Raw genomic sequence first — 20392 nt, 5'->3', positions numbered from 1 at the left:
TTCCCTAGTCATTTTTTTCTTTTGATTACATTTACCTGGTGCAAATGAATTTCTCTTCAATACAAGTTTTCTTAGTTTTTCTCTTTGGCTTACCTTCTGTGTCTTCATGTGAGTTAAACCAGTTTGCTGGCTGGTCATGATAGGTAGTACTAGCCAGGGCTAGGGCAATAACAATAACCCAGAAGCCTGTATAGCCTGGTATTTAAGCAGATAGAAAAGAACTTAAAAGTTCAAGTTGCTCTATCTCATGGGTTTCTCTACCAATTTCCAATTATGCAAATGTGAATGTCGGGAAATAGGTAGGCTTGTGGTGAGGACTGAACTAAATAATGCTAGCAAATTACCCAGCATATGTCCTTTATCCAAGGTGACTGCTGCGTTGCTATCAATCCAAGGCTACTGTCCATGCACATTCTTCACACTGAAACATGTGGGATGGTAGGAGGCGATAGTAGTCATTAGCCACACCTGGCTCCAAGCGATCCTTTGTTTTTTCCTTCCCTACTGCCTTCCCTTCTGTGCTAAGTAACTTGGATAAAACAATGATCAAAACTCTAATCTCAAGAGATGGAATGGAGGAAAAAGTAATTTTACTGACTTCTTTAAATTCCTCCAAAGTATGGCATGCTCTCTCACCTTTCTGAGTCTTCATACAGACTGTTCCTTAATTCAGAAACACTTTTCCTCTTTTTTGTTAATGAGGCTTCTCACAGTCAAGGCCCTAGTTTACATTTTCCCTCTCCAGAAAGCCTTGCCTCACCTCTGCCCCAAAGTCGGGGTTAGGTGTCCCGTCTTCTAGGTTTTTTATGCCTTGCCTCCTACTAGTGGAACCTCTCTTATCAAAGGAGTGTTCTCACTGGAGCCTGACTTGGAAATCGTGCATACCTCATTGATCCTTATTGATCTTTGCTGATCATCACCCCCAGCACCTAGCACCATGCCTGGCTCAGAGCAGGCACTCAGTAAATATCCTTGCTTGGAAATATATGTGAGATCCTTTTCTGAGGGGCTCAAGGATCATTTGCTTTGTTGTATCTCCTCAGTTATCTGTTTCCTAGAGCAACAATGCTGTTATGGTGGAAATGTCACATAGCTGTGCTGGCAGTAGAGTAGCCACTAGCCACATGCCACTATTGAGTGCTTGGAATGTGGCTAGTACAACTGAGGGGTTACATTAATTTAATTTAGTAACCATATGTGGCGCTAGTGGCTGTCATATCAGCCAGCACAGTTCAAGGGCCAGAGGTTTAAAATTTTTTTTTCGGGAGCCATAGCTCTAGGAACTTTCGTGTTTTCAAGGAAATAGAATTGCCACAAAATCCAGAAGTTTGTCAGTAATACTCATTTAGTTAATGTTTGGAACTGAGTTCTCAAATGATACATGTATCATGTCACTTGTTGGGTGATGCTGAGCATCTCAGTTTTAGGTAATGGAGGGCAGTGACTTGGTTAGCATTAGCATGTCTGCTGACATCTTCTGGTATGTGATCTTAACATTTTGTGTCTCAGTTTTTTCAAGTATAAAATGGAGCTGATAGTTTGTACCTCAAATAATTGTGTTAAATGGGAGTGTGTGTGTGTGTGTGAGAGAGAGAGATAAAGTACTCAGTACAGTGCCTGGTACGTAGTATGCTCTCAAACATGCTAATCGCCATGATTAATCATTCCATTCTTCCATGTTTCTTCAGCAGCATAGCATTTGGATATCTATACATATGCATACATCGCAGTATACCCAGTAAATGTGCTTCACAAGTTTTGGTCAGGCAAAATGAAGGTGAATGTGAGTGTAAAGTACTATGAAAAGGTCAAAAGATAGGTGTAATAGACTGTTAAACTGGACCATTATTAGGGAAGGTAACTCATTTTACAAAGATTAAAGTATCTTGAAATGTTATTTTTAAAAAGCATCCATGTTTGAAATGGAAAGTAGAATTCCTGCTTGCAGGAAGGCTTTGCTGCAAACATTTCTATATCTCTTTTCTATTTGTGTCTTCTGTCCAGGATGCTCTTTTGCCATCCTTTCAATAGGCAAAATGTTTAGGGAGCAGCTGCCCTGTGCCAAGCACCACAGGGGCTGATAGGGGCTGAAGCAAGGAGTCTAAAATCAACCTTTGAATTTTACTATTCAAATCAATATGCTATACAATGTGTGTATTCTTTGTTGCTCCAAAGCCCCATCAGGAAACTGTGCAAGCCAGGGAGGGAGATTTGGGAGATGGTTCCCAGAATCAGTAGCTGATTTGCAAGCCTGAGGAGTTTGCATGAAAGGTAGCAGTAAAAGTCAGTCATCAGCTCTGATATTTATAGTGAGAGGGAGGAAAGAAAGTAGAGAAAGCCGTGAAATGTTATTAGGAAGTCAGGGAAATAGAGAACTACTCAATATAACTCATACCTTACTACCTGTTCTTCATTTTTTTTTTTTTTTAATGTGTGATGTATATGTGGGATCTGTTTTTAGAAATGGAAACAAGAAACTATCCTCTCTCTGATCAATGGTATAAAGTAAGTTACTATATTTTTTGATATACAAAATTAAAATGAACTAAACAGAAATTCAGGCACTTGAGATCTAAAAAGCAATATGAGGTTTTCTCTTCCCCTTTGTTAATGTCAGAAATTGAGGAATCATACTGCCTGTTCTCAATACAAAATGTTGCATATTTTGCAAGTTTAGATACATTTTAAAGTATTTTATAAAATGTATTTGTATAGACAGAAGATAGAAGAAATAAAGCAATTCTCACATTATATTAGAAGAATATCTAATGGTTTGCATATAAGTAACAATAAAATATTGTACAAACAGAAAGCATTGATTTTATTGTGAATACAAATAAAGAGATAGCAGTAACAGTGCTGGCAAACACTGAAAACTATTGGAAATACTGACATGCCACAGAATTAGGGAGTTTTAATGTACCCTGATGAATTGTCACTATTGTAGATTCAGTATTATCTGGCCTTATAGCTTGTTTCTGTAACTCTGATTTATTATTATCCTGGGAAGATTAGATCATGATGCTTGGAATTTTAATTGACCCTCAAGCTCAGAGATTACTTCCTATACAATCTAGCATCTGGGAGGTAGGACAAGTGTTTGTGGGGAGAATATGCTCAAACATACAGTAAAGTGAAAAACATATCTACGCATACTCCTTCTTTAAAAGTCTTCTTGGGTGTTTGTAAAAGCATAAGTCCTAGCACTAAAACTGCCCCTTGGATTAGAATTAGGATGCTTTAGGAGGGCTTATTAAAGCATTCATCTTTGAGGCCACTGTGTTTCCACTGCAGTGAGTTCACTAAACCAGCAGCAATCACAGAATATGAGAGACTGAGCAGCAGCCCTCCCCTGTCCTCCCCTTATTTTTTAGGTTAGAAAACTAGAGTCCCAGAGATTGATGGCCTTGCCCAGGCTACACACTGGTCAGAAGTAAGGCTGATTCTAGAGTGGCACCTTTCGAGCCTTATCCAGTGCTCCTCACCACAGCATGCTCCCTGGCCATCCATGGTACCTAGCACCTAATCCAATGCATTTACATAGTAAATGTCTATGGACTGACTGAATGGCCTGAAAGCCTTACTATTTTTATAAATGATTTTAAATTAGCTAAAAGCACCAAACAAATTTGGTTTTAGGAGAGGCTAGCCAGTTGTTAACAAGGCCATTATGAACAGGAAGAGAGGTTACCGAATAACATAAACAGAAGGAAAGAATTCAGCTGTAGCCCATACTAAAAATGCTGAAACTTATCTCATCATGGTAAGGGGCTGAAAGAGCTGGTAAACTGTGACTGTATCAAAAGGGATAAAACATCCTTGACTATGATGGAAAAAATGTGGTGTGAAATTCCTTTGCTTTCTGCTGCTATTCAAACAGCAGGTGTATGTTCAGAATGCTTCTTTTAGAGAAAACAGAGTGAAATTTTGACATCAAAAGGCCTTGAGATAACCATAGTAATGAGAATGACCACTGGGGGAAGAGCATTCGTTTTTGAAAATACTGATTTAGGATACAGCTGTTTTGAGCATTTTTATTCAAAAACATGGAAATTTTGCTTAATTTCCATTTACCTTGTTCTTAGTCTGCAAAGCAGAGGCATGATTGATCTTAAAATGTCAATCTCTCACTTAAAGAGAGGAAAAAAAGGTTTATTTAAAGAATAAAATGTCATAGGGGTTCTTAGGGGAAAAACTCCAGGCTTGGATTTTCACTTGACAGCCAGGCTTCTAGGTGAGCGACTCTCCCTTTCCATCCATCTCGTAGTAGCTCCCCAGATAGCTATGAGCGAGACATCCACACTGGCAAATGTTTCCTTGTTTTAGTTTCCTTTTTGGCAGTTCATCTACCTGAGCACTGGTTAGTTTCAGTAAACAGTTCTCGATACTGAAACAAAAAAGTCCTCAGGATTTTGACTTTGAGGAGTTCATAAAATCATGCTCCTGGAGACACTCATCCCAACGAAAATGTGTCCACTGGCTGTTTTCTTTGGATTAGTCCTGGAGGATTCGAGAGGCAGCTGAATTCCATGATTTGGAGAACCTACCTCCGTACAGTTTAATGTATAAGTAGGTACAGAAAATATGCACAGTTTATCAGAAGGTCCCAAGAACTCTCAGCATCTAGATGCAGTCTGCACACTGCAGGTTTAATAAACGCACTATGCCCTATTTTCAGCATCTACAGCAGGGCCCACCTGGCACATAATTAGGCATCTGAGAATAATTTGTTAAAATAATTCAGTGTTAAAATAAGAGAAAATCTACCACTGGCTAAGGTATGAGCATAAATGTATATTGTTTATGAAAGTTTTACCCGTTGTTTTATGACCCTGTGAATTAAAAAACAAAACAAGTAAAACATGAATTTAAAGACGCCTTGAGGTGTTATCTAAACTGGCCTCCTGTTTAAAAAAGAATCTTACTCAAATCACCCTAGATAAATGGGAGCTATACTAAAGATCTTCAGAGGGAGAATAGCTGTATATAAAAGTCCACTGACTGGTGCCTTGGTTTTCTTCGTATAAGGGTGCATAATCCTTGTTCTTCAGGTTTTCCATGCTTTTCTGTGGTTGGCAGGATTTATGGGGTTTGTTGCCAATACTTTGGACTAGCTGGAGGGACCGCTCATCCTCCTGACAAATAAGGTTAAAAATTCAACCTCTACCGTCACAGTCTTTACAGAGGAGCAAAAGGCAGAGAGGAAATTCCTCGTAGTTAGAGAAAACCAGACTAAAGAAGAATCACTCTACATAAGCGAATCTGTGGTCTGCTCTCTCACTCAGAGACCTCAGGGGAGCATGAGAAATGAGTCAGCCTCTCTGAGGACCCACCAAGCTGCCAGAGCTAAGCAAGAGTCTTGTTTGAACTCTGAAGGGGAGAAGGGACAGAGGGCATGGATGAGAACACAGCTGCAGTTGACTTCCGTGAAACCATCTGGAGAGCATGGCCCAAGAAAGAGAAAAAGGGCACGGGGACCAAATTAAGAATGTTCTTAGTTAATTTTCTAAAGAATGAGTCCACTGAAAAACCACCCACTCCTGGGTTCCTGATAATGCAAGCTTCATTCATGGCTCATTTGTTTATTCATTCAACAAATGGAGTAGCTCAGACCAATATTATGGTTTGGCTTGGAAAATGCCTCTGGCTTCTTGGCAGAGAATCAAGCAAGAAACCTACATGTGATTTTGGACTATTTTAAATAACTTCTCTAGGTTACATACTTACATGCTGATGGTTCACACATAAGGATGACAAAAGGAATGCTCCCAAAACAAAAATCACCCCTCAAAATTATTTAAAAGGTGGAAGATTTTAAATTGAAGAAATATCTTAGCATCAAGTCAGGGTATGAATGTACCAGAAAGGCTTTGTTTTAACAAATTTACTCCCCAAAGGGCAGAATAATATATATGAAATGAAAAATGCACAGGCCTTTGGTTCTTTAATAATCTTGGGGGAATATTCTAATTTATTAGGAATCTGCCAAGAAAACAGTTTACCTCTTCAGTTGTCTCATTTTGTGTTTCTAATTTTTTTCTTTTTTAAGCCAGGGTCTCAATCTGTCATCCAGGATGGAGTGCTGTGGTGCAATCATAGTTCACTGTAGCCTCGACCTCCGGGGATCAAGTGATCCTCCCACCTCAGCCTCCTAAGTAGCTGGGACTACAGCCATGTGCCACCACACCCAGCTAATTTTTGTATTTTTTGTAGAGATGAGGTCTCGTCATGCTGCCCAGGCTGGTCTTGAACTCTGAACTCAAGCAATCTGCCCATCTTGGCCTCTCAAAGTGCTGGGATTACAGGTGTGAGCCACTGTGCCCAGCCCAGGTTTCTGAATTTTTAATACATTTTATTAATTCTTGCTGATCATTTTTTCTGTGAAACACTAAGAAAAGTAAATTGTTTTAGAATTTTCTCTCTTAATATCCTCCATAAAGTTAATTCTATTGCTTTTTCTTTGTATACTTCTTGGATGCTATTTTCCTCCCTTTGTGTCAGTGACTTACCATAGGAAGAAAAAAAAAGTCCCCATCCACTCCTTACTTGGTATCTATAGGGCTGTAAGCGAAGACATTAGCTTTATCTATAAACTGCTGTTGTCAGATTGTTATGGAAATATGAATTAATTACTATAGAAGCAGTATAATGCTTTTCTTGCAAATCAGAGAATTAAAACCAGGATTCAAAGCAATACCCGTAAGGGAAAGTGGTTGAGGTTTATATCAGAATCATGGGGGTATATTATATTAAGGTTAAAGAGGGAGGATGAGATGGAAAGACAGAAAATCTCACCACAGCATGTGGAAGTTTCTCCTTAGGAGAGCCTTGTGGCTCATTGTGCCTGTCAAGTAGGCTAATGTGCCTGTAAATTTCCTCTGACAGAAAACACATCACAGCAGCAGCACCAGAAAACAACACAACTAAACTGTGGAAGACTGAAAGCCCGGCGCTTTCAAGGGTGATCAGAATATGCCAGAGAGAAAAAAAAAAATACCAAGGCATTGAAAATAAACAAAAGCTAGGAAGAAATGAGATCACTTTCCAAGAAATAAGCATTTATCATTTATAGGCAAAAGGAGATGCTTCTCCCACAGTCATTTTTTAATGTATTATTGGGCAGTCTCAGTTCAAGGTCAAAAATATCAGAGGGCAAAAGGAATAGAACTCAAGATTTAATACTGTATTTATCATAACTGGCTTTGTAATTGCATAAATATTAAATATGTAGAAATAATTGTAAGCACATTATCTCCATATCTCCACACATTGCTTTAATTTTTAATGTAATCTTTTACCCTCCTTTTCCTCAGCTGGCTGTGGGTTTGTAATTTGCATAGCTAGAATGATCCGGTGCCATCAATTTAGTAATGAAGTCACTCATTGAGCAGAAGAGTTTTCTAAAGATTATACAAAGCTGTAGGAAAGAAAAGAACAGACATGAAATTTTATGTTTCAAATAAATGGGAAGTTTATTTTAGAACATATTTTCCATTGTAAATTTAATACAACCACTTTATAACAAATTTGGAAAACAGAGAAGATTGGGAAAAAGCACCCATATTTCATCAACCTAACTTATCAGTGTTTTGTGGTCTTTTGTACCTAGGCACATATATTTTTAACATAGATGTAATCATAATTATGTGTGTGTATATGTGTGAAATTTTACATCTTATTTTTTCTATTATTAATATGGTTTCATAACTGTAACTTTTATGACTATAAAATACTAATAAAAAGAGATGTCTATAATTTTCTCACTTACTAAATTTCTTGTGGCTAGCAGAGCAGAGGGGTGGAATCAGATGGATTAAATATCAGCTCTGCTATTGAACTGTGTGGATTTGGACAAGTTAGTAAAAGCTGTGCCTTAGTCTTCTCATTTACAAAATGAGGATAGTAATAGTGTTTTTATCAGAGTGTTCTTGTTAGAGTTAAAGGAAATAATCCAGCATTTAGTCTGGCTCTGTCATATAATAGGTACTAAAACTAAGTATCAGTAAAGGCAAAAATGTTGAATATGTTACATTGGGTTTCAAAACTTAGGAAAAAAAAGCTTAAGTCCTACAAAACTGAATTTCCTGGGACATTTCCATCGCCCCCTTTAGAATTTTTTTAAATTTCTTTTTTAAAGATGAGGTCTTGCTCTATTTCTCAAGCCGGACTCGAATTTTTGGGCTCCAGTGATTCTCCTGCCTCAGCATTCCATGAAGCTGGGACTATAGGCATGCACCACTCTGAGCCCTGCTTGCCCTCACCGTTGAAGTCCCCATGTGCCCTTTCCCAGTCACAACTCCTTTCCTCCACCACGAACTAGACATTGATGCTTAGTGCTTTGTTGCTTTCCTTTATGCTTTACATGTAAGCATGCTTCTAAAAAGATACAGCTTATTTTGCCTGTTATTGAACTTGATATAAGTGGAGTCACACACATGCACTACACACACACACACACTACACACACACACACATCATTCTGTATTTAGATAGCATGCAAGCTAAGGCTCAGTTTTGTGATGAAAAAGCTTTAGATATGGAACCAGAGAACTGGACTTCTAGTCTAGTCTCCTTGAGACCTCGGGCAAATCTTTTTGCCTTTCTGGAGTCTCCTTGTAAAATGTTTGGATGTTCTAAGTGTCTTTGAAGCTTTAGAGTACAGAGTTGTTAAGTCTTTCCTACATGAGTATTGTGTGGCATATGAAAATCAGAGTCAAAGAGAATCCAGAGAAAGGCCTAGGTCCGGCTGAAATAGGCCTCCTCTTCCCCCAAATTAGGCCAATTGTAGTGACAGCAAACAAAGGGCTGTAGAAAAATGAAAGTGATGATCCTACATCACAAATAATTTTCTCATCTCTGATAAGTGCACATTTAGACATATTACTAGCCCTAATTATACTGTACATAGAGGATATTTTCCCCAGGATAAATCACAGCCATAAAGATTGTAATTTTAAGAGTTCAGAGTTCAAATAAGTAATCATATATTAGATATTACAGGTTTTTCTGAAAAGAGACAGTTTTAAACATTTTATTCCATTCTCTCTGTAGATGTATCTGTATTTCTACAAATACTGCTTGTGGTTAGTACTGTAGGCTGGCTCACTCACTGTCCATTCTCCTCTCTTCTTATCATGGCTTTTATACTGCAGAGACTGGAAACTTAAAATGTTTCCTAGACTTCTTTGCACGTAGAGCTATGATATGAATTAGGTCTATAATTAGATACACTCATGCAAAACTTAACAGAAAAGAAGTTAAGGCACCCTCCTGACCACTTTTGGTTGCATTTCTCTTAGAATTAAGGTCATAGAAACATTTTTCTGCAGCAGGGTTCCATAGTCCATTATTCAGCCTCCTGGAAGACAATATGCATCTGAGGCCATTGACAGCAGTAGGTTTTTGACTCCACCTTCTGTCATAGGGTTATGTTCTTTTTTTTTTTTTTTTGAGGCGGAGTTTCGCTCTGTCGCCCAGGCTGGAGTGCAGTGGCCGGATCTCAGCTCACTGCAAGCTTCGCCTCCTGGGTTCACGCCATTCTCCTGCCTCGAGACTCCCGAGTAGCTGGGACTACAGGCGCCCGCCACCTCGCCCGGCTAGATTTTTGTATTTTTTAGTAGAGACGAGGTTTCACCAGGTTAGCCAGGATGGTCTTGATCTCCTGACCTCGTGATCCGCCCATCTCGACCTCCCAAAGTGCTGGGATTACAGGCTTGAGCCACCGCGCCCGGCCAGGGTTATGTTCTTGAACTCAGTGTTCCAGTAGTCTTCAGAGGTTCCAGCTTCACTGATAGGTCAGCTTGGTATTATACTGGGAATCACTTTTGGAAGCTTGGTCTAGAGCCCACTTCTTCAATCCTGACATGGATTTTTGTAAGCATCCTCTATTAAATAACTTCTTGCTTAAAATACCTAGAATGATTTCTAATTTTTACACTTAGTCTGAGCAATACACTTCCTAAATGTTATTTTCAAAAATCTATGTGTTGTAGTACAAGGCATAAAGTATCATAATTCTATAGAATCAAAAGAGGAATTTTGAAACCAGAAAAACCAAGCTATACCATTTAGTAGCTAACTATTCTAAAGCAGGTTATTTAACTTCTCTGTATCTAAGTTTCTTTATATGTAAAACAGATGTTAATATACTAGTCTTGCAGAGTTATAATTAAATGAGGTAACATAAGTAAAGCACTGAGCATAGATGCATTACATGGTGTTCATTTCTTTCTATCCCTATATTGGACTTCCTTTAGTGATTGAGATGATTAGAAAAACAATTGGGGGGAGAAATTCCCTTTACAGGGCTTTTTATTAAAGAAAAGCTCACTTTATAGGAATATAAAGATTTAGTGCTGACTCACAAAGACAAAAGGAATAGCTTTAAATGCAGCTCAAGAGCAAACAGACATCTATTACGAGCCAGGGCAACTCATAATGGGCACCACCAATCCACATCAACTGGTAGCTCAGGACCAAGATTATTATTCACTCATTCAACAAATATTTATTAGTCCTCAACATTGCTAGACATTATTTTACTCACTAATATACAACATTGAATCATAAGGTCCCTGACTTGTAGCAGCTTGCATTCTATTGGTAGGATAGACATAAAATAAGTCAATACATAATTTCAAATAGTGAGAAGGGTTATAAAGAATAAAGTACTCCTCCAGCTCTCCTTCCCTTAGCTTCTTATGTCTCTCTCAGCAGTGTATTATGCTGCTTGACTCATCCTCTCTTGCAGCTTCCTTTCATGGGAAGAAAGGCACAGGGAGGTAAAGGTTATGCCAACAATATCAAGAGTCTCTTAGGTAGGTGGGTAATTTAAAGATCTGTAAAAGGTCAAAGGCTCGCTACTGTTTCGTGGATCTCAGTGGAAAACACAAGACATCTCGATTAGAGACAAAGGAATATATTAAAGAGACAAAGGAAGATGTTAAGCCTGATGTCGGTGCTAGTTTCTCATGTCCCCCAGATCCCACAGGGTCTGAGGGGAGGGGTCCAGGTGGATGCAACGTACACAGTGGATTTGTCACAGCAAAGGAATATTGCGCGTGAGGAATTTACTGCTTCACAGTGTGTGGTAGGTCAGTCTGCTCATTGTTTGGGAGAAGGCATTACTCAGTTGCTCAAGGCTGCTTCCTGCAAACACAACCCTGAGAGGACACAAGTAAATAATGGTCAGGGCTTTGCATTCTCAGCATACCCAGAAAGAATGTGTAAGGATGCTCAGGGCTTTGACAGACTGATTTTCACAATAGGTAGAGTGGAGAAAAGGATTAAACCCTCATTCATTTATAGTTTTATGCAACCAAAATTATAAAATTTTCTCAAGTTTTTAGGATTTAGAACTTTGTCCTACTTCTTTCCAATTTTTCCCCCTTAGATATGATCTATTTAGGCCTTTGAGGAACTCAGACAGACTTACAGTATTAGTTGTCAGAAAAGACAGATTTTCCTATTGTTAGCAAATATAAGCTGAGGCTCTTGTGCACATATAGACTTATCACCAGAAGCATGGGGCTAGACCTCATGCCTTCCAGGAACCTCACCCCAAGCACTCCTTCGAGACCTTTCCTATTCAAAATTACATTGAGTGCTCACTTTAACTCAATCTTCACTGCAAAAATGTATTTCAGTGGGTAGGAAAAATGACAGATATCTGTGGTATGCTCCCAACCTGGAGCATTCCTTGGGTGACTGTTGTTCTTGCATCCTGGTAGAAGGGGTTCTTCCTGGATTATCCTCACAGTACACTTTCATTGAGCTCTCAAGCCATAGATCAATGACAAGGGAGAAAACGGTAAACTTGCTCCATGACAAACCAATACTGTCCGATTATCTACATGGACTTCCTTCTCCATGTCCCACGGCAGCTGTTTCAAATGTTCTCTCCCCTACTCACCTCTCAATTGCACCCATCTTTCACTTTCCCAGAGTAAATGGAAGTATCTGGGGAATGCTCTCCCAATATGTCACTACCTGTGTTAATCATACAGCAAGGCTGAAAGATCACTGTTACTACCCCAATATAATATGTTGGAAAATGGAGGCTCAGAGATATTATGTAACTTTCCCAAAGTCACAAAAGCTTTATGTACTGGAGAAGCAATCAGATTTGAACCTTTATGATATGAGCTCTGCCCTCATGTACCTTCCCTTCCCTCTATTTTCAGTATTCCTACAAAAAGCTCTAGCCTTCTGAGCCCCAGAAACATGTACACTATAGAGAATGTTTGCTTTCACTTTTGCTAGAAAATTTTCTCATAGCATAAGGATTAAATCTGTAGCAATTTGTTTCCCTAATGACAGAGAAAATTGCTCTGATCCAAAGGGAGGATCAAATTTCTCATATCTTTCCCAAATGAAAAAATTGTATCCCAGGATAGGCACCTAGGTTTGTTCTGAAGGTCCTGGGGAAACCAGAATGTCTGTCTGTCTGTCTATCTATCTATCTATCTATCTATCTATCTATCTATCTATAATCTATCATCTATCTCATCTCATCTATTTATCTATCCATCCTATGTATTTATCTAATTTATCTGTATATCTCTATCAATCATCAATTTATCAATTATCTATCAATCTATTTTTCAGCTTTATTGAGGTATTATTGACAAATAAAAATTGTACATATTTATGGTATACAACATGAAGTTCTGATACATGTATCCATTATAAAGTGATTACCACAAATAAGCTTATTAACGTATCCATCACCCCACATAATTACCATTATTTTGTGGATAGTGAGAACACTTAAGATCTACCCTCTTAGCAAATTTTCAGTACACAATATAGTATCATTAACTATAGTCACCATGCTGTATGTTAGCTCTCCAGAATTTATTCATCTAATAATTGAAGATTTATACCCTTAGACCAAAATCCCATTTCCTCCACTTCCCAGTCTCTGGCAACCACCATACAACTCTCTATTTCTATGAGTCTGACTTCTTTAGATTCCACATACCAGTATAAGTGAGATCATGAGGTATTTGTCTTCTTGAGTCTGGCTTATGTTACTTAGCATAATGTTCCTCAGGTTCATCTATGTTGTTGCACATAATAGGATTTCCTTCCTTTTTAAAGGCTGAATAGTATTCCATTGTTTATATATACCACATTTTCTTTATTCATTCATCTGTTGATGGACACTTAGGTTTATTCCACATCTTGGCTATTGTGAGTAATTCTGCAATGAAAATGGGAGTGCAGCTATCTAATGAGATACCACCTCACATCTCTTGGAATGGCTATTATCAACTCCAGGAGACATAAAGACTCATACGTTAGTACGTTAGTAACAATAGGAAAACATACAGCTTTTTCATAAGTGATAGTAAAGTCTTATTTCAGTAAAGTAAATAAGTGATTAAGATTATCCAAATTAATTTTCTGAAAAAGAGAAGTTGCTTTGGATATATACACAGGAGTGGGATTGCTGGATAATGTGGTAGCTCTATTTTTAAGTTTTTAGGAACTTCATACTGTTTTCCACAATGGTTTACCAGTCTATAATCCTATAAATAGTGTACAAGGGTTCCTTTTCTCCATTTCTTGGTCAACTCTTATTATTATTTGACATGTTTCTAATAGCCATCCTAACAGGTATGAAGTAATATCTCATTGTGGCTTTCATTTACATTTGCCTGATGATTAGAAAACCTTTTTCTTTTTTAAATGGAGTCTTCCTCTGTCACCCAAGCTGGAGTGCAGTGGTGCAACCTCTGCTCGCCGCAACTTCCGCTTCCTGGCTTCAAGCGATTCTCCTGCCTCAGCCTCCACAGTAGCTGGGATTACAGGCACCTCCCACTATGCATGACTAATTTTCATAGTTTTAGTAGAGAAGGGGTTTCACCAGTGATCTGCCTGCCTCAGCCTCTCAAAGTGCTGGAATTACAGGAATGAGCCACGGTGCCCAACCTAGAGCACCTTTTAATATTAGCTGTTGGCCATTTGTATGTCTTCTTTGAAAAAATGTTTATCCAGGTGATTTGTTCATGTTAAAATTGGACTATTTATTTATGTACTATTGAATTATGTGGGCTCATAATATATTTTGGATATTAGTCCCTTAATAAATATGTGATTTGCAAATATTAGGTTGGTGCAAAAGTAATTGCGTTTTTTTTTGCCATTACCTTTAAAAAATCGCAGTTGCCATTACCTGCAAAAACCGCAAATACTTTTGCACCTACCTAATATTTTCTATCAGCTGGGTGGTTGCCTTCTGTATTTGTTTGCTAGGGATGGCATAACAAAATACCAAAGACTGGCTAGCTTAAACAACAGTTATTTATTTTTTCAGTCTGGAGGTTGGAAGTCCAAGATCAAAGTGTCAGCAGGTTTGGTTTCTCCTGAGGCCTCTCTCTCCTTGGCTTGCAGATGGCTGCCATCCCAATCTGTCCTCTCATGGCCTTTTCTCTGTGTGCATGTATCCCTGGTCTCTCTCTCTTCTTATAAGGACACCAGTCAGATTGGATTAGGGCCTCACTAACAGCTTCATTTTAACTTAATCGCCTTTTTAACTTAATCTCCTCTTTAAAGACCTTATCTCTAAATACTATTATACTCTGAGGTACGGGGGGGTTGGGACTTCAGCATGTGTATTTTATTTTATTTTATTTTATTTTATTTTATTTTATTTTATTTTATTTTTTTTAGACGGAGTCTCGCTGTGTCGCCCAGGCTGGAGTGCAGTGGCGCGATCTCGGCTCACTGCAAGCTCCGCCTCCCGGGTTCAAGCCATTCTCCCGCCTCAGCCTCCGAGTAGCTGGGACTACAGGCGCCCGCCACCACGCCCGGCTAGTTTTTTTTGTATTTTTAGTAGAGACGGGGTTTCACCATGTTAGCCAGGATGGTCTCGATCTCCTGACCTCGTGATCCACCTGCCTCGGCCTCCCAAAGTGCTGGGATTACAGGCTTGAGCCACCGCGCCCGGCCAGCATGTGTATTTTAAAGAGAAACATTCAGCCTATACCACTTTCCTTCCATGGCCACATGATTGGTATGACCAGTCCCTGCAACAATTACTTTGCCCCTTTTCCCCAAATCCTAACCATTGCTAACCAACACCATCTGTTTGGATTCATCTCTCAGTGACTCCGTGGTTTTGTACTCATATAGCTTGTACCATCCTTGAACATATCCCACATCTGAAGTGACCACTTTAGAGTTGTCATATCATACTCAAGATCATTATCTCCTTCTCTCTAGTTTAAATATATATTATTAAGGCACCTAAAATACTTGCTAATTCCTGCTTATCAGGTCCAATCAGCATAATGTTGTCAATGCAGTGGACTAGTGTGATATTTTATAGCATGTCAAGACAATCAACATCTCTGTGGACTATATTAAAGTGAATTGATACACCCCCAAGACAATACTGTGAAGGTATCCTGTTGGCCCTGACAGGAGAAAGCCAACTACTTCTGGTGATTTTACAAATAGGTATAGAGAAAACAGCATTAGCCACATCAGTAGCTATATACCAAGTGCCAAGTCTTATGTTGATTTGTTCCAGTAAAAATAATACATTTGAGACAGCAGCAGCAATTGGAATCACTTCTTGATTAGGTTTATGAGTCCACAGTTATTCTACTAGATTTATTCTGCACTGGTGAATTAAATGAGAATAAGTATCACCACCCCTACTCCTTTTAAGACTTTTATGGTAGCACTGATTCCTGCAATTCCTCCCAGCCATGCAGTGTTGCATCTGGTGAACTAAATGGAAGCTCCAAGAGCTCCTGGAGCTTCCATTTAGCTCTCCCTAATAATGGTTCTCTTTCTATGGCTAAATCCCAATGTGGGCTTCCTGTCAGTTGCTAAGTATGTCTATTACAATTATTAGGTTGGTGCCAAAATAATTGCTGTTTTTGCATTAAAATTATGTCATTAATACATATTCCAATTACACTGGGAAAGTAGACACATAGTTGGTATGTGGACTAACAGTGGTGATTTCTGTCCCCAGGAATTAGCATCAACTCAGAGCCAGTGTTTAGTAAACCTAAAATGATCTGTGTATTTCCTTTTCGCCAATGCAGAGTCACTAGTAAATGGCCACATGTCATTTTGGGGAAAGCTTGAAAGAATTTTCCATGTGTACTGTGGCCAAGGTGCAAGATCCTTCTTAAAGGGAACACAGATTCTCTTTCAACCAAGGGACTAAGGGTCTGTGAATTGACTTAGGTCTGAGAACTGGGAGATTGTGACTACCCACTGTGGTGACTCAAGTCAGGTTTTGGCTACCTGACCTAGATCTTTACAACTGTTATAAATATCAAGCAATAATCTATTTCAACTGCCTACCTATTTTGTTCCCAGAGCAGCTTTGTAAGCCAAGGCAGTCTGATTTCCTGCTGCCCTTTAAGGTAGATGTGCCCACCTTGTCTTTGTTGGTTATGTGCTGCCTGGCCTCTGCTATTCCGAGATTGTGTCATCCCCATTGAAACCAGGGAGCCCATCTAGATAGTGGCATCCTCTATAGTCAACGTTTTCAAGCAAGTCTAGTCTCTTTAGACACTGGAGGGCAACCTACTTCCACTGATAAGAGAAAGAGTTGGAGTGTTTAAGATTGTCGGTTTCATCTGGGTCCAACCCATTTCAAGTATTGAGATTCTATTATTAAAAAATAACACCCTTTTACACGAAAAACTCAGAATGTGTATGAATTTAATAGCAGTTACAATTTAGTAACATGAAAATTAAAATTTTGTTTCTCAGCATCATTCTTGTTGCTACAATAAACCAGAGCTTTTAGAATTCTACAGAATATCTCTGGTTCTCATACCATAACTCTGAGAGTTAAAAAACCTGTGCTTTCATTTCTCTTTATAACTAACCACTCAAAAGAATCCATCCCACACCAGTCTTTCTAGTCACCTTTATAACCATAGCAGTCAAGTGTAGCAGCCACTTGGGCCCCCAAGGCACAGGCTTCAGTTGGCACTTCATCAGGATCAACCACAGGTAATTGCTTAATTGAGATGCCCAGCATGTCATGAATTACATTTCCCTTTGGCAAGGAGCTCAAGCTCAAAACCTCAATCAAACTGACCTTTAATCCCATCTTTGCAGGTCTATTTCTTGGGACTACTCCCGGGACAGGGAAGGCTTAATAAAAAGAATTATTAACTATAATAGAGAATTAAGAGTAATGAAGGATTCACTAGTGAAAAGAGAACTTTAAAGAATATAGCAACAGCAGCTATAAGGAGCTAACCTTATAACTAACTCTTGAACTGAGAGACAGAGTGCCCAATGAAGAATCTCCCCAATTCCTCCCAGGGCTAAGATCTAGACCTTTTTGGAGAGGGCATGACGTGGCTCACTGAATGGCAGAGAAGTCACCAATGGGCTACGCCTGCAAAGCTTGTGGAAGATGTGCCCTCTGTAACTTGCTGCAAATGCCTCTAGGGTACCAGGGAAGTTATTCATGGGGTAGTGTCTCACCTCCTCTACAAAGCTCCTGGAGTTGGGCATGGGAGAGGAAATTGCTAGTTACTGAGCACTATAGCATCTTGGCACTGGAGAAAGCCAGATATGCTGCAAAAGCCTATCAATACACAGAAACCAGGAAGCAAAATCCTTTTTTTCTGTAATGTCTCTTCAGCGCCCTCTACTGACAAAGCTTCAGTCCCAGAAGGCAAACGAAAAACTGTTTAAAAGGCTCAGATCCATTTTTACAGTGCAGTCAAAAAGGGTGAATTTGGAGCTGAGAGGCAATCAATAACTGGCACAAGCATCACTTCTCAGATTACACTCATGGATTTGGCAGTCAGATGTTTCTACATGTGCCTGGACGGCCCTTTGTCAGTCTCCTTTCCCCCAGGTTTCAACGGGCTGTGACCAAAGGAGGAAATAGCCCGAAGAGAATGTGCAAGCCCTCTTCTCTTGCATTTCCTCCAACCCTTCACTAAGTACTCTTCCAGGCACGCCAGGCCCGAGTGTCCTAGGATAGGAAACCTGGGCAACAAAGGGAAGTGGAGTGTAAGTTCAACCCCTGTTGGACGTGGGGTGCTGGCGCCTGAATGCCTCCAAAGGCCTCAACTCCCAGAAAGCTGCCTGCCAGGTCACAAGAGCTTTGTAAGGTCTTCCTACCGCCGGGACACTGGGAGGCAGGCGCGGGGCGGGTCCGGCCGGTGACGCGCTGCGATTGGGCGCCGGGGGGCCCGCCCCCTCAACTCGGAGCGTCGGGAGGGGGCGGGGCCAGCCGCCCGCTCGGCTCAGGGGCTGTCGGCGCTTATTGACCCGGCGGCCGCCGCGCCGCCGCTGTCTCCTCCTGCTCGTAGCAGGCGGTGCTGGAGCGCCAAGTGGCGCTGGAGAACCGGCGCTTCCTTTCGCCGCTGCCGCCGCCATCTCCGCGTTTGTGGGGCGGGAAAGAGGGAGGGGGCTCGCGGCTGCAGCTGGAGCGGGCTTCTCTCTGGGGACGGTCCTTTTCTCCCTGCTCTCCTTTTCCTTCTCCCCGCGTTGCCACCGCCCGCCCCCTGCACCTCCCTGCGCAGCCTGGGTTCGGGAGGGGGAAGGTAGAGACGGCTGGGGGCGGGAGAGGCCGGCAAGCGGACGCTAGCCCTGAGGAAACTCATCAATCCGTGCGCCCCGAAGTCCAGGGTGCACACCGGCCCAGCGGCGGCAGCGGCGGCGGCGGCGGCGGCGTCAGGAAGGGGCTCAGTTGGGGGAGGCGGGGGCGGTGCCGCGGGGGCGGGCCCGACCGTCCCGGCTAGAAGTTGTAGGGCTAGGCTCTTCACGACCCTGTTCCTTTCTCCTCCGCTTCTGTGACCTAGCTGCGCGGCCCCGGCCCGGGAACTGCCGAACCCGCGCCTCCCCTGGGTGAGGAGGACACGCCTGCCCTCGTCGAGAAAACTTTTCCTGCCGACTCAGTTGGCGCGGCGGTGGCAGGAAGTGCGGGCAGCGACCTCTCCTCCGCCTGCCCCGCGCGCCCTGCCGGAGGTCGACGCTAAGCTGACGATCAAGTTTGTGGGGGCCCCTTCCCAGCTGCCGGCGATTCTCTCCTCGAGAGGGGCGCCCGGCCCCGGGGAGGGCGGCAGGCCAGGGCGAAGGCCAAGGGCGTGTGGTGGCGCCGGAGACTAGGTGCGGAGCACGGCTGGGACTCGCACCCGCAGCCGACAGCGCGGAGGGCGCGCAGCCTGGGAGAAGGGAGCCTCCGGCGGCTGCTTCCTGGAGTCAACAGTCCGCTGTCTCCTCTGGCTGAGGACAGTGTCCTGGCCCCGAGTCTATCGAGGAAAATGAAGTTAAGCCGCCAGTTCACCGTGTTCGGCAGTGCGATCTTCTGTGTGGTGATTTTCTCGCTTTATCTGATGCTGGACCGGGGTCACTTAGACTACCCCAGGAACCCGCGCCGCGAGGGCTCCTTTCCTCAGGTAAGCACCTGGGAAGGGGGCGCGGGGCTCCGAGGGACCAGGCGTGCGGGTCCCTGGTTACCGGCTCCTCCCCGACCTCTTCCTCCTGCCGTGGCCCCACACCCGTGCTGGGCGAGGCCTGGCCGGAGGAGGGTCCCAGCCGCCGCCAGCCAGGGCTCTGTAGCTCTCGGACGGCAATGACCATCTCTTGGGAGCCATCTCGCCCGGGCGCGCCGAGTTAACAAAGTGCCGGGCGGCGTGCGGCGGCGGCATAGCGCTCAGGGAAGTGGCCATGTTCCGGCATTCGCACCCGGCCTGTTGGGGTGGCTTCGGGCACCTGCTGGCGGGGGAACGGGCGCGGCGTGAGGCGCCCCCCCCAGCCCGGGGCCCGCGTATGGCGGTGGGGTCGTTCTCGGCTCTCACGGGGTTAAGTCGCCCGCACCAGCCCAGATCCCTGCGCTCACCGAGTCTCGGAAATGGATCAAACCGACCCCACCTAGCCTTATTATTATTTTTTCTTCCTCACTGCCTCTGAAGAGAGAGAAGTTTATTTCATGTTGCGGCCGTTTTAGATGTGAATCTGTAGGTTGATTTTAGTGTCGTCATTCTTCAGCTATTACCTCTTGATTGTTTGTGGCAGACATGGGGAACCGAGTGGGGAAGCGCGTGTTATACTCCGGCCGAAAGCTGTGGGGCGCTCAGCCCTGCGTCCAGTGGTAAAATTGGTAAATGAGTTGGGAAAACGACCCATCCAAAGTCTTATTTAAAGTTACCGAAAATAAGCAAAGTGGACACAATCTGTTCCCTTTGGAAGGGTATCCGCCGCGCGGCATGTGCGAGTTCAGTTTCAAGTTATTTGCCAATAACGTGTGCACTTCAGAAATTGCGGTGGAACTGGGTATTATGTAGTGTGCTCTGGAACGGATGAACCTGAAGAACTCAAACCCTGACAGGGCAATCTAACTATTCCTACTTGACTTACGAGAGAGAGAGAAGCCTAGACGTGAAGTTGA

General features: G+C 42.2%; 1 protein-coding gene across 1 annotated transcript in view; it reads left to right on the top strand.

Moving 5' to 3' along the window:
- Positions 1-18281: 18281 nt before the first annotated feature.
- The window catches only part of MAN2A1 (mannosidase alpha class 2A member 1), a 172199-nt gene continuing 170088 nt past the window's right edge, over positions 18282-20392 (top strand). The window contains exon 1 of the mRNA XM_008014107.3: positions 18282-19400. Within this exon, the coding sequence (XP_008012298.2) occupies positions 19266-19400 (135 nt within the window). The 5' untranslated portion in view covers positions 18282-19265. The remainder of the gene's footprint in view (positions 19401-20392) is intronic.

Source organism: Chlorocebus sabaeus, chromosome 23 (assembly GCF_047675955.1).
Source record: "Chlorocebus sabaeus isolate Y175 chromosome 23, mChlSab1.0.hap1, whole genome shotgun sequence".
NCBI classification, from domain to species: domain Eukaryota; kingdom Metazoa; phylum Chordata; class Mammalia; order Primates; family Cercopithecidae; genus Chlorocebus; species Chlorocebus sabaeus.
The sequence above is the reverse complement of the archived record's forward strand: the minus strand, read 5'-3'. Positions and strand labels throughout refer to the sequence as shown.